At 47.6% G+C, this 17,494-nt stretch overlaps 1 protein-coding gene across 4 annotated transcripts in view; it reads right to left on the bottom strand.

The window, feature by feature from the left end:
• SLC8A3 (solute carrier family 8 member A3) overlaps positions 1 to 17,494 on the bottom strand; it is a 134,437-nt gene that overhangs the window by 102,030 nt on the left and 14,913 nt on the right. For 3 of the 4 annotated variants that reach the window (XM_036107253.2, XM_036107256.2, XM_036107258.2), the window contains exon 2: positions 11,851 to 13,696. In XM_036107253.2, coding sequence (XP_035963146.1) covers positions 11,851 to 13,634 — 1,784 coding nt within the window. In that variant the 5' untranslated portion in view covers positions 13,635 to 13,696. Of the gene's footprint in view, positions 1 to 11,850; positions 13,697 to 17,300; positions 17,412 to 17,494 lie in introns of all 4 variants that reach the window. The other variant, XM_078053852.1, reaches the window with a different exon arrangement.

Genomic DNA, 17,494 nt, shown 5'->3' on the forward strand with positions numbered 1-17,494 from the left:
ATAGAAGGGTGAGACCACCCTGAGCATTGTCCACATCAGACTGAGGCGCTTCCCCATCTATAACATTTCACAGAAATCGAGCCCAAAGGAGCACCCACAGAGCTAAGGCAATTCTCCCACAGCTCAAAACAGCAGGTATCCACCCACAGAGCTAAGGCAATTCTCCCACAGCTCAAAACAGCAGGTATCCTCCCCCACAAAATGCAACATTTGAATCATCCAGGCAAAATACCAGGTAACTCAGTTGACCTAACACCAGCCCCCACAAGCTAACATGGAAAACAGGCAAATGCCTTCAATCTCCTTTCCTCTCCCTTCTAACCCCTAGGAGGGCTGAGGGACACCTAGGGGCTCTGACCATGAGAGGAGAATGAGGTTCTCAGCCTTCCACTCAGCCAAGAACAATCCTGGGCAGGGGGGCTCAATGCAAAGAGCCGAACAGGGTGGGGTAAACCCTCAGGTTCCCTCCTTTCTGCTGGTGGGGACTCTTTCTAAGGCCTTCGGGGAAGTACTGTGCAGAACTGCATCCAATCTGGGCTACGTAGATTAGTTCCCTCCCAGTGAAAGGTTTTGGGCAGCTGAGCAGGGCAGCTCCCTGCGCGGTGGCAGGGGGCTGTCATTACAAGGCCCAGATAGGACATAATTACATGCTCCCCGGAGGGAACTCCTAATTGAATTACAGGGTGTCTCCTGAGCTTGAAAGACAGCCCGTGCTCAGAGGTAGCTGAGCAGCCCAGGAACAGACCCTCTGAGGAGCAGTGCCAGGGAGGGGTCAGGCTGTGGAGAAGTTCAGGGATGCCCGAGCTCAGAGGGCCCCATGGATCTCACTGAAACTGGGAGAGGAGAGGAGGCATGCCTGGAGGGCGGGGCATCCCTAGTCTTCATGCCTGAGAGGTGTGTTCCAGTCCCCTGCCCCCCTGGGCTTGCTGCAAACTGGAAGTGCTACAGAGACAGGGGACACGCCAGGAATTCACTCTGCTCATTCATTCATTCACTCATTCACTCATTCATTCATTCAACAGACATTTTTTGGTGTCTCTACGAGGGGTGATAGGCATGGGGAAGAACCAGGCGCTGCTCTGGTCTGAGGACAGGGCCTGTCTGGGTACCATTTACTCCTGAGTACTCCTGTACTTTTATCTGTGGGTGCCCCACAAGCCAAGCCAATTAGCCATTCTTCTCCACAAGTCCTTCTGTGGTGACTGCAGGAGGAGGTCACCCCTAAAGCCTCCTAACTGAATCCCAACAAAGGCGGTGGCAATACCTCTGTGCGGCCACGGCCTGAAGAGGCCCCCTCTCCTGCAGCAACTCTTTCTTTAAGTTTTTATTTAAATTCTAGTTAGTTAACATTCAGGGCAATATTGGTTTCAGGTGCACAATACAGTGATTCAACACTTCCATACAACACCCAGCGCTCATCACCACAAGAACACTCCTTAATCCCCATCCCCCCGCCCCTCTCCCCTCTGGTAGCCCTCACTTTGTTCTCTGTAGTTAAGAGTCTGTTTCTTGGCTTACCTCTCTCCCTCTCTCTCTCTTTTTTTCCCCCTTTGCTCGTTCGTTTTGTTTCTTAAACTCCACATATGCAACTCTTCCAAGACACTTCTCTTCCCGTCAGACTGGGAACTTCGTGAGGACAAGGACTGGGTCTCTTCTCATCGTGTCAGCTCACAGGACGAGCCTAACAGTGTCTAGGGATGGCGCCCTGAGGGACGGACCCCTGTGTCCTGCTTGCATGCTCCGGCAGCTTCCAGCCTCGCTGATCGAGGCTCTCACAGGCCCACAGGCTGGAGCTCCTCCTGCTCTCTCTAAGCCCTGCTCCTAGATGCCCTCCAACAGCTGCAGCGGATAGACACAGCCTCAGAGGAGGCCCCCTGGATCTGAACAGTCCTGCGCCAGCCTTACCCTTGTCAGCAGGCAGCAGGCCAAAGCATCATCTGTGGGTAGTTCCTGAGGGTGAAGTGGCACAAACAAGAGTCCTCTGTGCACCAGCTTGGGCGCAGGCAGGTCTGAGCCAGCAGTCAAGGGGGATGAATCCAGATTTCTGAGCTGGGCCTTAAGGAGTTTATTTGGCCCTTGCCAACGGCCCCGAACCCAGGTGCCCCTGAATTGAAAGGAAAGCAGCCAACCCTTGCTGCTAAGGAAGAGATGGGGGATGCGCCCTTAGCTTCTTCCATATGAGGAGAAGAAAGCCTGCTGCTGTCAGCTTCATGACCTTACTCTGATGCTAAAGTATAGAACATAGTAGAAAGAATGTGTGATTTAGAATCAGAAGATCTGGGTTTTGATACCTGCCCTTAAAAGCTCTGTGTTCTAGGGCAAATCACTTAATATTTCTTAGACTCTGTTACCTAATCTGAAGAAAATGATAACATTAATCCTAAGGTGTAACAAAATCCTTATTTTTTTAGTATGTTCATGTAAATATTCAAAGTTTTATTATGTAAGGGAAAAAAAAAAAAAACAGTAATAGTCTTTCCCCCAAGGTCTGAACAATGGTGAAGCCTAGGTAACCAATACCATTGCCCTATAGTCTGATATATTCAGATATATTCTCCAGTATCCTGATCTCCCCATGGGGTCACCTTCATCAAAATAACTTTAAACAGTTAGTGCCTCATATTTTTAGAGCATTTCACATCAGAGAGTTCCTTTGAAAGTCAGCCCTTGGCTGTGTTCATTCTACTCACTCCCCAACCCCCAAACTAGAAAGTGTATTTTCTTCCAGCAGTCCACATGGGTTAATTAAAATGTCATTCCTCTTTGCTTTGGCTAGAATTAGATTAACTCATTGTAGTAACACAAGTTATCTTTTGCTATGTTTTATGAAAAAAAATGAAAATCTAATTTTTAGCGGATCTTCTAAAACATGGGTTCCATGAGGAGGGGCAGATAATTAAAATGGCCTGTGAAAGGGAGCTGGCTGGGAACCACTGATCTAGCTTATAAAACCCACTAGCTTAGCAGGGGCTCTGGAAGATTCCAGTCTGACAAGGAAATCATCCGCTGCATGTGTCCAACGGGAACTTATGGGTTCATCCGGGGAACAGAAGAAAGTTCTGTGTTATGTAGGATAAAGAGTGTGATTCAAGAAGTTTCTTTCCATTAGGATTGGCCCCATGTTAGAGTGGCAACTTCACGCTATGCACTTCACTGAAATGGAGACTCTGAGTTTCTTTATCCCATGAAGTTCCTTCCATGATAGTTCCCGGGACGAGAGGTGGCAGATATGTTCCTTCCCGTAGCCACAGGTGAGCCCAGATACCAGCCTAAAAGTCCTTTCCAAGATGGCCCTGTGGGCAGCCACTATGAACTGACTGCAGCTGACATGAGAGGAGTCCTATCTTACACCTCGCCCTGAGCCCGGGGACACAGGCGGCTGACAGAGTCACACACTGTGCCACCTGGAGACAGGAATACTCTGGCTTCCGGGGAGCTTCTGGAAGCCCATCAAGTTACAGCTCCAAAGACAAAGCGGGGGGGTGCCTGCTGGCTCCAGCTAAGGCCAACAGGGGAGGGGTGGCGAAGGAAAGGCTCTCACTCTGTTCCTGGCGAGCATGGGAGGGAGGAAAGCTTTCTGTCCTGGTCTGGAACACAGGCCAGTCTGGAAACCCAAACCCAGGAGGAGGCTTTGAAAGTGACTCAGTACTCAAATAGCACAGTCGAAAATGACAGCGGCTCGTCTTCTGATGCTAGTCTCCTGGAGAGGACAGACCAGGAGGTGGGGGGGGGGGGAGAAGTGACCCTGGTAGCCTTGAGATTTGTGCCATCGAGCATCGAATGTTTTCTGTTGACCTGGGCAGAGGCCAGTTTAATCTCGGCTGCTGGGTCTGTGGTCAGCTGGATGAACTGGGTCGGGCTGGGGCCTCCAGAGGAGGCTATTTCTCCCCTTCTCCAGCCTACGGCCCCAGCACTGACCACAGTGCTCGCTCTGCAGACCTTCTAGAGGCCAGTTTGGAGGTGACAGATGACTGTCTCAGCTGGTGCTTTCTTCTAGGCGACACTGCCGCCACTGATAGACACACTGCTTAGGTAGCTTAGCACAGAATCCTCGTGGCAACCTCATTTTTCCACCCCACCATCTGGTTCTGGCAGATTAACTGTTGGGATAAGGGGATCTTGGCTTGGCTTGACTCAGGGCAACCAAGACATACCTGGCCGGTGGACTTTGACATGGCCAACGTTGGGGGTGGGGGGTGGAAATGGAACCATAAGATTCCCTCTCTTGAGAATTTGAGGTAGAAGATCTTTCCAGGGAGGAGCTGGGAGCTAAATGCAAAGAGGAGCCATGAACTCAAACAGTTGGTCTGTGAGGTCTCGCTGCAAGCTGGAAGCAATAAGGGAGAAGGCCACGAAGAGAAGCAGAAACTCTGGAGACAGAGACCACGTGGGTCAGCGGGGAGAGCATCAGAAAGAGAGGGTGGTCCCGAGGGCTCCCTCGCCTGACAGCGTTCTGCTACCACTTCTGGTCGGTGCTGATCCCTACAATACAACCTTTGTGGTGAAGGGGGAAAGAGCACCACCATGAGTGGTTTGCTTCCTGGGGGACATCAGTCTTCTGGGGATTATCGTGAAGTTCATTCTCTCTGTCCAAATGATGGGCTTGCTTAAGGGATACTCCTAGCTCGTTCTTGATCACTCGAAGAAGTCATAGATCAGACCGGAGACACAAGGCAACCCCAGTAGAGATGCCAGCAGTGTGAGGGAAAAGGATGCAGGCACCAGGATAAGAATAAACGAGGACACGGACTCAGGGAGGCAGAGAGGAAGGCACTGAGTGTGGCGAGGGTGGAAACCACAGCTCTTGTGGCGACAGCACCTGGAGTGTGCAGAGTAGAGTAAGAAAAGCTGCAGCTCAGAACATTTAGAAGAGACAGTGAGTGTGAGAAAACGAGTATTCAAACAGAAAGTAAGGTGTGAGTGGGGACAGAAGGCAATCACATATGGAGATTTGCAGCCAGGGCCATGGTTAGCCCCAGCGCTGGCGGCGAGCACACCCCCAGATCACCACGGCTCAGACAGAGAGGGTCAGGCCGTAATGGGGTTCACAAAGAGAAATCATCTGGGCCTCACAAGGCAACACCCGAAGATAGAAAAATCAAGGCCAATGGCTCCGGAAAGAGATGGACTACTAGGGAGAAGAAGCAGTATTAGTCATCTATAATCCATAATTTGTTTTGCACCCGTCTTCTGAGTACTGAGTTATTATCAAGATGTCCTATTTTGAAAGCACCAACTAAAGAACTCACAGTAGAGCATTGTCTGTATCATATGTAACTGGGTCGTGAACCCCAACCACCAAGTGGTAACTGGACTGGGGTCACGCAGGGACAGGTTAACCAGGTTATGTCCATGCACGCCAACTCTTAGCTGGAGGGGGTCAGGATGGTGCCACAGCCACAGCTAAATTCAAATGTAGACACATACCTAGAGGTGATTCCTTTTTCAGAAAAATAAATTTCTCCATAAAGAATAAGTTCCACCGTCAACTTTGTCTTCATTTCTGTGTATCCAGGTAATTTCCTACTTGGGTACCTGGTAGGTGGCAGGGATTGGAATATAATTCTTATGAATGGTAACTATTATGCCACCTGAGAATGTTTACCTAGTGCTTTCCTTCGTGGTCATTTAGCAAAACCCTCAAAGCATTTGATTCCTGCAAAATGCTTCTGGACTTGTGCAGAATTGAAATATGGGGATTGTGCTCTATTTGCAGATCAAGGAGTTCTCTCCCTCCAACTGTCCGTTATATACGACTGACTCTATGCCAGGGTTTTCTATTGTTTCTGGAAGCACAACTTGGTTTCTCTCTTAAAAAACAAGAAAACAAGATCTCGATTAAGCAGAAAGCCGTAGCTCTAAACTCTACTACCTTCCTCATGGAACTGACAGCGTCACAGCCCAGGGCAGAGAAGAAACTAGTGCTCATGTACCACCCAGACACACCTGAGAAGTTGATGAAAGGCTGGACAACAAGAAAGTCCTCCCCACTCATCCACCTGGCTTTGTCCCTTTCTATCATTCTTGTGAACGAACAAGGAAACTTTGACTTGAAGAACCAGAAGAATCAAAACAAATAAGCAAGGCTTGTGGCAGGATCTCCATCAGTGTCCCTTTATTATTATTGCCCAAAGCCCAACTAGCTCCTCTCCAAGAAGGAAAGCCTTTGAGGATAAGACTGCTTCATTTCCTGACTAGCCAGTCATGTGATCATCTTTAATCCCAATGCTCCTTTCTCCTCAAACCAACCTAACGTTCTCCCTGGTGGACTCTCCAACCCTGCACCACTGAGCTGTCTCCAGCCGGAGGGCAAGCCAGCGTGAGAAGAGCAGGGGTGGGCACGCTGGTTGCTCTTCTGCATAGGAGCTCCGATCAAGTCGGGCCGAGGGAATGCGGACCTATCCAAGGTTGCCAGGAGATACTGCACCTCAGCCCCTAAAACAAATTAACCAGGAAGGCTCTGGACTTGTGCAGATTTTTGGAAACATGTCAAGTTTAAGTAGACTTGGGGTGCTTTATGGATCCCAGAATTGGAATATGACCTTCTTTGACATCATCTTTGACCATTTCAGTAATTACAATGAAAAAAATGATCAGGATGTAGGTCCTTCCTGGGCACAACCACCAAAGCTTCTGCTAAGAAGGTCACATAGGCTTTCATCACTCCTGTGGGCCCAGAAGGGAAAGCACTAGAGTTGAGCAACCCTATCTGAAATGTTCCATTGTCCTGTTAAGTACTCCATTCCACAACTGGCTTAGCTATGGATTCCTGCCGTCAGGACCCCTCTGAGCCACGTACAGAGCTCCACTGTGAGTTCCATGAAGTTATGGGTCCTGGTAACTGACTATTTACCTAAAGCTGGAGAGAGATCTCGTTACTGGAAGTCAGGCACTGAAGGCAGAAGGAAAGCGAAAGGGAGGCATGCCACCTGAGGGAGCATGATTGTGACCTCCACCCTACTCCTACCCTCACTAACCTTGCAGCATGTGACTTTTCTCAAGCACAAGAAGGGCATTCGAGGGGCAAATAATCTCCCTGATGGCAAGGGAAGAGACTACCTGAACACCCAGCTGAGCCAAAGAGAAAGAAAAGGCCTACTGTGTTTTAGTTAAATTGGAGAAGGTGCAAATTGTGTCCTGGAGCACTCCATATTTTGATGGAAAGATTCCCTGGGGTGAAAACCTTACAGAGAAAGCACACCTGGAAGAGAATGGCCTGCAGAATTTCGAAAGAATGTCATTATTTCATGGAACAAGGTCTTGTCTACAATTTACCAGCACTGCCTAAAAGATATCCCATCTATGCTTGTTACACCTTTTCTCAGGAAGAGATCGCGAAGATAGTTTTGTTTTTTTTTTAATTTCTATGGACTCGATATTTTTCTTCCTGAACAGTCTCAAGGTGAACCAAGAGATTAAAAATAGTCCATAATATGTTATTATTCTAAGTTAAGATATTAGTCGCGTGATACTGTTGGATTTGTACTTCCCAAGCATCTTTCACCTGAGAATTTCTATATGCTTTCCGAAGTTAATATTGTTCCGATGGATAAAAATAAGAAAGTCCAAACTGGGAGGGGGAGACATCAAATCAGTAGGCTCTAAAAAGACCTCACCAGCTCTAACTTTCTATCCTATCTAGCTGCTGTGTGATATTGGACAAGTCACTTTCCCTCTCTGAATCTCAGCTTCATAATTTATAAAAGTGGGAGGTCAGATACTTTCGGGCTTTAACGTGAGGCACAGCTAATACTCCGCTCTCCTTCGAAGGAGGCCTATGCCATTTAATTATAGTAGATCTTGGCCTTTGCCTATTTGACATCCATGACTCTGACTATTCTCAGAGACCCCAAAGGTCCATGAACTGCAATATTCTGTTATTTTGCAGAAACACGCCGTGAGCCTGGGACACGGAGCAGACGCGGGTTTAGTGAGTGAGATTAATGTGCCGACAGCACGCCTGTGTATCTCCACGAGGTTTTGCTACTGTTTGCAGGAGGCTCAAAGGCCATAATTCTAAGGATGTACTGTAGTGGTAGTCACAAAGGTGGGTATTCTTCTAGATCATGATGTCAATAGGATCTCTCTCAAATGTCAAGCGTTTATTGTAATGTGGGATTAAGGGCATCATGTACCCACCCCCGCTCCGTCTGCTTCACTACTATATCCTCAGTGAAGGTTGCTTTAGAAACTTCAGTGGTGTCACACACACAGCAGAGAGCTGAAATGCCATCCTGTCCTATTCATGTATTTATCTCCAGTCCCTAGTAATGTATCTGGTATGTAGCAGACATTTAACAAATGTTTGTTGAATGACTGAGCACCTTCGATGAGCAGGCACCTTGCTAAGGTGCATTTTCTTCATATTTGTATGTGGTACTTATCATGCTCCTGCAGGAGAGATATCACTATTCCTGCCATTCCAGGAGAATATCTGGGGTTTGGACAGGTGAAATGACTTGTTCAAGTTACCCAGTTGGTGAGTGACAGATTCACATCTGTCTGTCAGACTTCAAAGTTCATGGTTTTCTATCCTACCGTGGTGCTAAAGGACATCTTTGAAGAAGGAAAGCATAAAACCAAACGAGTGAATTCACAGCCCAATAATATTGGCAGAGCATAGGCTTGGCTTCAACCTGAATCGGTTTTGAGAAGAGTATATTGAGGGCAACATTGTCAAGGCTCCCGGGCTTGGTAGGCAAAGCAAGTTACACAGAAAGGGAAGGATTGGAAGGTGGAACTGCTCCAGGAGCCTCACCCAGCTTCCGTGTAGGTACCCTGAGGGTTTCAATTTCAGTTTCCAGGTTGGTGCTACAACTAGCAAGCTCTCAGCATAGGAGCTGGATTCTAGCTCAGCTGGAGTCGCAAGCTAGAACTGGAAAGCAAGCCTTCTTAATTCAGTTAAGCAAGTCATTTGAAAAGCCACTTTCCTTCCCAGGTCTCATGGTTTGGCCAAGAGTTTTAGAGCATTTCAACTCTAAGCTGGGACCAACAGCATCAGGAGCTTGTTAGAAATCCAGAATCTCGGGCCCTACTCTTGACCTTTTGAATTGTAATCTGCATTTCAGCAAGCTTCCTGGATGGTTCAGAAGCACGTTAAAATTCGAGAAACACTCCTCTAAAAGATATTCTAAGGTCTTTTCTGGCTCTCATATTTTAGGAGTTTGGATTAGAAATCTTCATGGTAACCCCAAAACTAGCATGTTTATTAATTAGGGTCACATAGAGATCCAAGTAACCCAATCACCTCAACAGTGTCTTCTGAAGAATATTGTTAATTCATTGATATTATTATTAATGGCCTCATTTACTAAGCACATACCATATACGAACAACACTGCATACAGTATCTTGAATCATCATGACAGCCTTGCAAGAGAAATATTATTATCCCTACTCTACTAATGAGGAAATAATCTCATAAATTAATAAAATCTCCCCTGACTACCTGGTTAAATCAGACTACTGCCAGAATCTTAACCCAGAGTACTTACAGCCCATGCTTTTTCTGCTACATCACACTGCCTCTCGTTGTAAAATTAAAATCTAAAGTCTCAAGGGTAGGGCTATGATGTGAAGACAGACTACTAGCAGGTTATGGACTCATTCTTCTGTGATGAAGAAAACCAAAAAGGTAGTCTCAAGTCTACTGAAGTCTAAAATATAACGCGAAGGAAGAGTTGGCAACATAGCTTGTTCCCCAAACCCTGGAATAGCTGGACCCGAATCGCAAACGTGTGGAGCTTGCGCTACATTTAAAACCAGTATCAGAAGTGATCATTCATAAGCCCATTTACACCAAGATATTATTCAAGCCGAAAACACAAATAGACTTGAGGAAGGGTTAGTCATACTCAGAGATCTAAAGTGCACAACTGATTGTTAATGGGACAAAGAAATTGGGTGCCAAGCCTCTGATCTGTCCAAAATGACTCTTCAGTGCCTTTGGTAGTACTGAATTGGAGAAACCACTAGTCTGCCAAATCATAGCCAATGTTGTAGTCCTGATGTCATTTAACGCCCAGTAATAACCTCTTACATACTGACGTTGCCATAAACATGAGAAGTTGCACGGAGTTTGTCTTCCCAACGAGGGCCTGTCCTTCCTTTGTATGTATAAACCCTCTCTCCAGAGCACATAGAAATGGACAGTATTCTCTAGAAGACACAGGTTTTTACCTGGGCTAACTAATGATTATCCCTCCCAGCGAAATGACTAAACAGAGCTCTAATAAATCAATTTGTCAATGGCTATTTCACTTCAGGAGACAATATCCTTGTTCCATCTTCGGCTAGTGCAAATAAGACCTACGGCTGAGTGCCCATGTCTACGGTTCAGAAAATCCGAGAGCGGGGAGGAACTGCAAAAAGATCCGGCCCTGCCTCTAGGCAAGGAAAGTGTGGTTGTTCCCACTTTGCGGATGAGATAGTTTAGTTCTCGGGCCAAGACCGAAAGTCTCCCCCAGAGTCACATTATTAGGGAGGGATTGAGGGAGCACAAGAGCCTAGTCCTCTGGGTGGCTCACTCAGCTCTGCGGACAGCACCATCCAACCCCTTTGGAGCCCTGTGCCTTGCCTGGGCCTGGAGGAAGCGCTTCTGTGACCCCTCTCCCTCGGTCCTATGGGCTCCCCTCTCCGTACGCTCCGTCCTTCACTCTCCTACATGTACGTTTTCATTTCCCACTCAAAGTGTCCTTAGGAGGGTCTTGGAGCAGTTTGGCATCCCCCCTTCCTAGATGCCCCTTTTGTCCTTCTTTCCCCCTCCTGCTACTGCTTTTTGGTTGTGGACATGAGCAGGAATTCAGAGACAAGTTTCCCCCTCCTCGGCCACCCTGGAAAGTCTAGCCTCCCATAAGCTGCAAATCCTGGGGAAAGTCATTCTGTTTCTTCTTCAAAGCTATCCATCTGAGAAAAAACAAACCAAACCAAAACAAAACAAACCCCAGAACACCTAGTACAAGAAGGTTCAATGGGGAGAGCCCTTACAGTGATCAAGGTCATGGAAGTGCAATACCCACCATGTCTGAAGGGCTAAATGGGCCACTAACCTGAGAAGTATTCTAGGAAAATTCTAGACCGTGAAAAGAGATGACCACAATGAAGATGTATTTTCTCCCACAATTCCTAAGAGGAGCCAGATTTTGGAGCTCACACCTGGGACCAAAGACAGGTGGCCACTGCTCTGGGAGTTCTGCTTCTGCAAGATGCCTCCAGTACCCAAGCTACACTGACTCATCTCACCTAGCCTGGGCAAGTCTCATACCATAAAATAGCCTACAGGCATTTACAGAGATTGCCAAGTTTCAACCAAGCTTGCAGTTTCCAGATTGAAGGAGAGATGCCTGAAATCTGGTTATAAATTACAACTGCAATATGGCCCCAGGGGAGAAAAAGCCAATGCCACTTTCTTCCCCGAGGTTGCCCTGATTGGGCTGGCACTACCTCAGGATGGAAAGGATCAGCCTCGAGGCTCATATGAGCCTTTGGCATGAGGAGAGGAGGAAGGAGAGACCCAACCAGTCTCCTAGTCCCTGCTTAGGCACAAGAATTCTCCAAAATCTGACATCAAAACTTCTGCCACTCCACACCTCCACCGGCCATCATTTTGAGTTCCAGTGGACGGAATGTTCTGTGTCCTTAGATCCTGCCACAGGATTCCCTGCCCAGAGACCATTTAAAGTGAGAAAATGTAAGGGAGGTTTGGAAGTGGAATCTGCCAGGGGTGCCTGCTGATCCTGTACACCTGGGTGGGGACCCAAGTTTGACATTAACGAGGTATGAGGAAGAATTGTAAGGACAGAAAGAGATGGCAAGGGATGGAGGGGGATAGAATATGGAAAGGTTACTTACACTGTTTCATCATTCTTGAACTCCAGCTCCCCGTATGCGTCTTCAAAATCCTCACCACCACCCTTGGCTGTCCCCTCTACTGTCCTAAAGGGGACGATTACTGTGCCCCGGGCACCTGATGTCCGCAGAACCTTGACCTCCAGGACACCAATACTCTCGCTGACATGAATAGTGTCACATTCAAAAGTGAAGATGCCTGCATGGTCATCATCCAAGATGGTGACTGTGGCCACATAAGGGGATACCAGGATGGCCCGAGGCAATGGAAGATTATTGAGTACTATTGGAGGCATCCCCTCCTCTGGCTGCCCCTCCTCTATGCGGACGTTGCTCAGCCTCACAAAGAAGTGTTCGTCCTCCTCAAAAATGTCATCATCGATGATGCCCACCGAGAACTCCTTCTGGGTCTCTCCTGGCTTCAGAACCACAGTGCCCTCTGTGAACTCATAGTCAGCCCCTGCATTGGCAGAACCATCCTCTGTTTTGTAGTCCACATACACGGTCTTGGACATGTCCCCCCCTTTCCTCACCACTGTCAGGAGTACAGCCCCACAGTTCTCCAGGCACTGGTAAGAGCACGGGTCAAAGAAGACCTTCGAGACAAAGTCCTCAGGCTCATTGGTGTGCACCTCGTTTATGCTGGAGGCCTTTTTGGCTTGTTCTGCTGCATGCTTCTTCAGGATATTGCCTGCGCCGGTCATCATACGGGTAGCCTGGATCCGGTAGAAGGCACGACTCTTCTGTTGATGGGAAAGAGCGTAGTAATTGGCCATCTCTACTAGTTGATCTAAGTCCTTCTCTGGGTGTTTTTGCTTCAGATCCTTGAGAATCCGGATCATCTCCCTGCGGGACTCATCTACTTCTTTCCCTTCCAGGGGCACCAGGTTCCCATCCAGGAAGTGGGAATTCATCATTTTCCCATCCATCTCAATGCCTTTGGGGTGGTCGCCCTCTGTCTCTATGATAATTCCTCGGTGTTTGTCTGTGCGGTACTTTTTGTGCATGTATTTATAAAAGAGCAGTCGCCTATCTGCCACCCAGGCCAGAAGGACACACACTGGAAAGAAGGAGAGAGTGAGAAGGCCTTCCCAAACCTGAACCACACCAGGGGAGAAGACTGCCAGGATCATATAGAGCCAGATGTAAGCAAAGATGCTCCAAGCAGCAGTGATGAGGAAGACTCGTAGGTGCTTGATCTTGCGAGTCTCTCCATCGGGGATCACGTAGACACAGATGCCAATGATGATGAACATGTTAAAGGCTGCACTACCTACAATGGTAGAAGGTCCCAGATCGCCAGCAATGAACCCATGACCACACACCTCAATTAAAGAGAGAAGGATCTCAGGAGCAGAGGAACCCAAAGCCATCAGGGTCAGGTTGGAGACAGTTTCATTCCAGATCCGAATTGTCGTTGTGCTGGTCTCTCCATTGGGCTTTTTGATAGTCACCTCTCTCTCTTGAGAAGTAATGACTTCAATAGATGCCATAAAGCGGTCAGCAATGATGGACACCCCAAGGAACATGTATATCAGGGCCACAAAATAGACAATGACCCTGGCAATCTTGTCCCCAAGGGAAGGGTTCTCTGGATACCAGATTGGTAAGATGACACCCTCCTTGCAGTCCGATGACTCTGAACAGGACTCATTGTTCTGCCCTGTGCTGGGCACCTCCCCTGAGCCACCAGCCTCTGCCCGAAGACCATTCAGGAAGAGCACAAAAGTAATCAGCCCAAAATGGAGGAAGGCAGAGGTGAGAGGCTGCAACCTTAACCACGCCATACACGAGATTTAGCCGCTGGCTTCCACTGCAGCACCAATGGTCCTCCCGACAGGCCAGAGACCTAGAAAAGACCAGAGAGGCAGGGAAAGGCATGAGAAAAAGGGGGACAGCAAATGGCAGGTTCCCACCAATACAAATTGATGTTTCACCTTGAGCGACATATTGCACTAACACATGGGGCAGTCTCTCACTTGGAAAAAAAGATGTCAATGGGAGGCACAAATAGCGGCTTTGTCCACAGGACCATCTGGTGGAGACTCAGCTGAAGAATGGCTTAAAAAAGCTGGGAATATTGGTAATGAAAACATAAGTGATACCCTTCCAGTCCTGTCTCCAAACCCCGCTGTTATCTGTGAGAGTTCTCAAGAATCAACAGAAAATAGGCCAAGCATGACTTGAATCTTCATCCCTTGTAGTGTTTCTAGGGTTTTCAGGCTTCTTTACCCCCACTGTTTTCATACTCAAGAATTCTGCACATATGCGTGCAACAGTACAGATGGGAGTTGAACTTTTCTCATGGGCTACTCCCCCAAAATAGAACACATTGCTCTGCATGCAATTGCGCCCACCTGGGAAAAACTCCTTCCCCAAATGCAAAACTTCTACAGGCAAGCTGTAATTCTGACATTTCTAGGGAAATCAAGAGGGTGGACAGTAGTGGATGCTACCTGCAGGATTGCTAAACTGAGGCCCCTATAAGCTGTGCTCCAGCCCCAGTCCATGGCCGCCTTAGCCCTCCAGCAAAACATGCATACAGGACAATTGAGACATTCAGTTACAGGGAGATGAAAATCAGCCAGCCACTCAAATTCCAAACCCAGACGCTGAAAGGGCCAAGTGATAGAAATCACTATTAATAAAACATGCAAGTGGCTCTCGAATACATTTTTTTTAACTGCAGACAAGATTTGGGGGTGAAATGCAGCCCCATCTGCTGGCCTTGAACCATGAAGAGGTGAACATGAATTCAGGAGAATGGGAAGAAATTCAGCAGAAGCTATGGATTCAACTTTCCACTCACTGCCTCATTCAGATGCAATGAGAATGCAAATAACCATGCCATAGCTTTGAAAAACAAAAAGCTATTTGCCCATTTTCCAACTCTGCTACAGCCCGGTGGGGTACCTTCAGTAACAGAAGAACGCCATTTCATCCGTACAGCACCTTACAGGGTTCCAGGTCCTGTCCCCTGTCTCCCCTGCTTCCCATCTCAGAAAATGGCACCTCCATCCACTAGGTTACTCATGCTAGGCAACGAGTGTTCACCTGCAGGCCTTCCTCGGGCTCCTGTCCCTTGTCTATCCAGCACCGACGCCTAGACTCTCCCCCCACCTCTACCAGCACTGTCAAAGCCGCCATTACACCTCACTTCATGAATCTGCAGCAGTGACCTCTTCACTGAACTCCCCACTCCAATGCTTGCCCTTCCCCGCTCCATTTCCTTATACAGCAACAGTCATCTTTTCCAAAAACCCCAAACCTACACTATCACTTCCTTATTTAAAGCCCTTCAGTAGATTCCTCTTATTCTTTTTTTTTAAGATTTTATTTATTTATTTGGCACAGAAACAGTACAAGCAGGTGGAGGGGCAGGCAGAGGGAGAGGGAGAAGCAGGCTCCCCGCTGAACAAGGAGCCCGATGCTATGTGGGGCTCATCCCAGGACCCTGGGATCATGACCCGAGCCGAAGGCAAATGCTTAATGAACTGAGCCACCCAGGTGCCCCGATTCCTCTTATTCTTAATATAAAGACTCTTTACCATGACCTACAAAGTTTCATATAAGCTACCTTTGTCCTCCTCTCTCCTTTTATCTTCTGCCCCTCTCCCTCTTACCACATTTCAGCAACAATGGCCTTCATATCAGGCCCTGGAAATAACCAAGTCATTTTCCACCTCAGGACCTTTGCACATGACACCATCCACGTATGCCTGAAATGACTCTTTCGTATTGATACCCACTCTCTTTTTTTTTTTTTTTAAAGATTTTTATTATTTTTTGAGAGAGAGAGAGAGAGAGAGCGGGAGAGCGAACACAAGCAGGGGGAGTGGGAGAGGGAGAAGCAGGCTTCCCGCCAAGCAGGGAGCCCGATGCAGGGCTCGATCCCAGGACCCTGGGATCATGACCTGAGCCGAAGGCAGACGCTTAACGACTGAGCCACCCAGGCGCCCCGGTACCCACTCTCTTAACAATGCTTTAGATCTCAGCTTAAGTGTCACTGTCCCAGAAAAAAATTACCCTCACTCATTAAGATGGTCAACTTTTCTCTGTTATGTCCTCTCATCACACTCTAATTTTCCTTCATGGCATTTTTAAAACTTTGAAATTACATATTTATTTGTGGGATTATATAATTCATGTCTAGCTCAACCATTAAACTATGAATGAAATCAAGGCAAAGACTATGTTTATTCTGTTTATCGTGGTATCCTAAGTAGTATTAGTAAGTGCTCGGTAAATGTATGTTTTTGGAATAAATAAAGTTAGCTACTAAGGAAGCTTCTTCAGTACTATCAACTGAATTGTGTCCCCTCCCCCCAATTCATATGTTGAACACTTAGGCCCCGGTGTGACTATATTGGGAGATAGGGCTTTTAGGAGATAATTAAAGTTAAATGAGGGTATAAGAGTGGGTCCTACTCTGATAGGATTGATGGCTTTATAAGAAGAGGAAGAGAGAAGGCACTCTCTCCCCACCACATGGTGAGAAAGTGGCCATTGGCAAGCGAGGAAGAAAGCTCTCACCAGAAAATGAATTGGCCAGCACCTTGATCTCGGACATTCCAGCCTCCAGAACTGTGAGAAAATAAATTTCTATTGTTTAAGCTACCCGGTCTATGGCATTGTTATGGCCGCCTGAGCTGACCAATACACTCAGACATCAGCCTTCTTTAAAGCCACTTTATGATCTGAATTAGAGCCATTTGCTTCAGAAAAAAATAGATCTCATAGACAAGTCCTGCCTAGATTTTAGAGGTTATGTATGACCTCTTGAAATCCCCAAGCCTTGTACTCAAAGAGAAATTCCCTTCAGGACACGGTACACCCTGGTGCCTACTATAAGCATGAAGCCCTCCCTTCCGAAGAGCTCCACAGATTAACTTGGTTTCATATTCCCCAGAGCAGCAGCCAAGTGCTGAGGCCCATATTCCCCTTAGTCCAAGTACTGGGGGTCATCACAGTAGGTGCTCGGCGCTTTGACCTCACTCAGAAAAGAAGAGGTCATGAGGTTGAAGGCAGAAGAGTGGGGCAGCTGAAGCTCTTCAGTATCCATGTTCAAAGGTTGAAAAGTCTCTCACAATCTGTGATGTACACAGAGAAACCCCCCCGCCCCCTTCACAGGTTTGGCACTCACCCATTCCAGAGAAATGTGGACAGAGAAGGATCTTGGCACCTTGCCTTGACCTCTGAAAACCCTCCATTTTGTGGATTCTGATAAGCCCCATGCAGTAGGAGACAGAAGGTGGGCACAGCTGGAGCAGCTCTTTGATCAAGAGCCAACATGGTGACAGGAGGTGGCAGCTGCGTGGGACAGCCAACCTGAAGGGGGTGCGCTATCCACAGGTTAGGGGAGAGGGCTGGCTTTCTGAAGTCAACGGACATGGAACATGTAGGTAGTAGAGTTGTCCTGATCAACAGAAGACAAGGACACTCACTTATCTTACCCAGCAGAAGAATTAGGAAGATCGTGGTCTTTGCTCTCCTAGGTCTTGCAGACACCTGTGACAACAGGTTTTTGTGGGGAATATGCGTCCTGTGGTCAGAATCGGGGGCCACTTTAGAAAGACACAGAGAAAACAAATGAACTGAAGGAAAAGAGGAAAGAAAACAAGGGAGGAAGGTGGCTAGGAAGTGCCTA

The sequence above is a fragment of the Halichoerus grypus genome, chromosome 8 (assembly GCF_964656455.1).
Source record: "Halichoerus grypus chromosome 8, mHalGry1.hap1.1, whole genome shotgun sequence".
NCBI lineage: Eukaryota > Metazoa > Chordata > Mammalia > Carnivora > Phocidae > Halichoerus > Halichoerus grypus.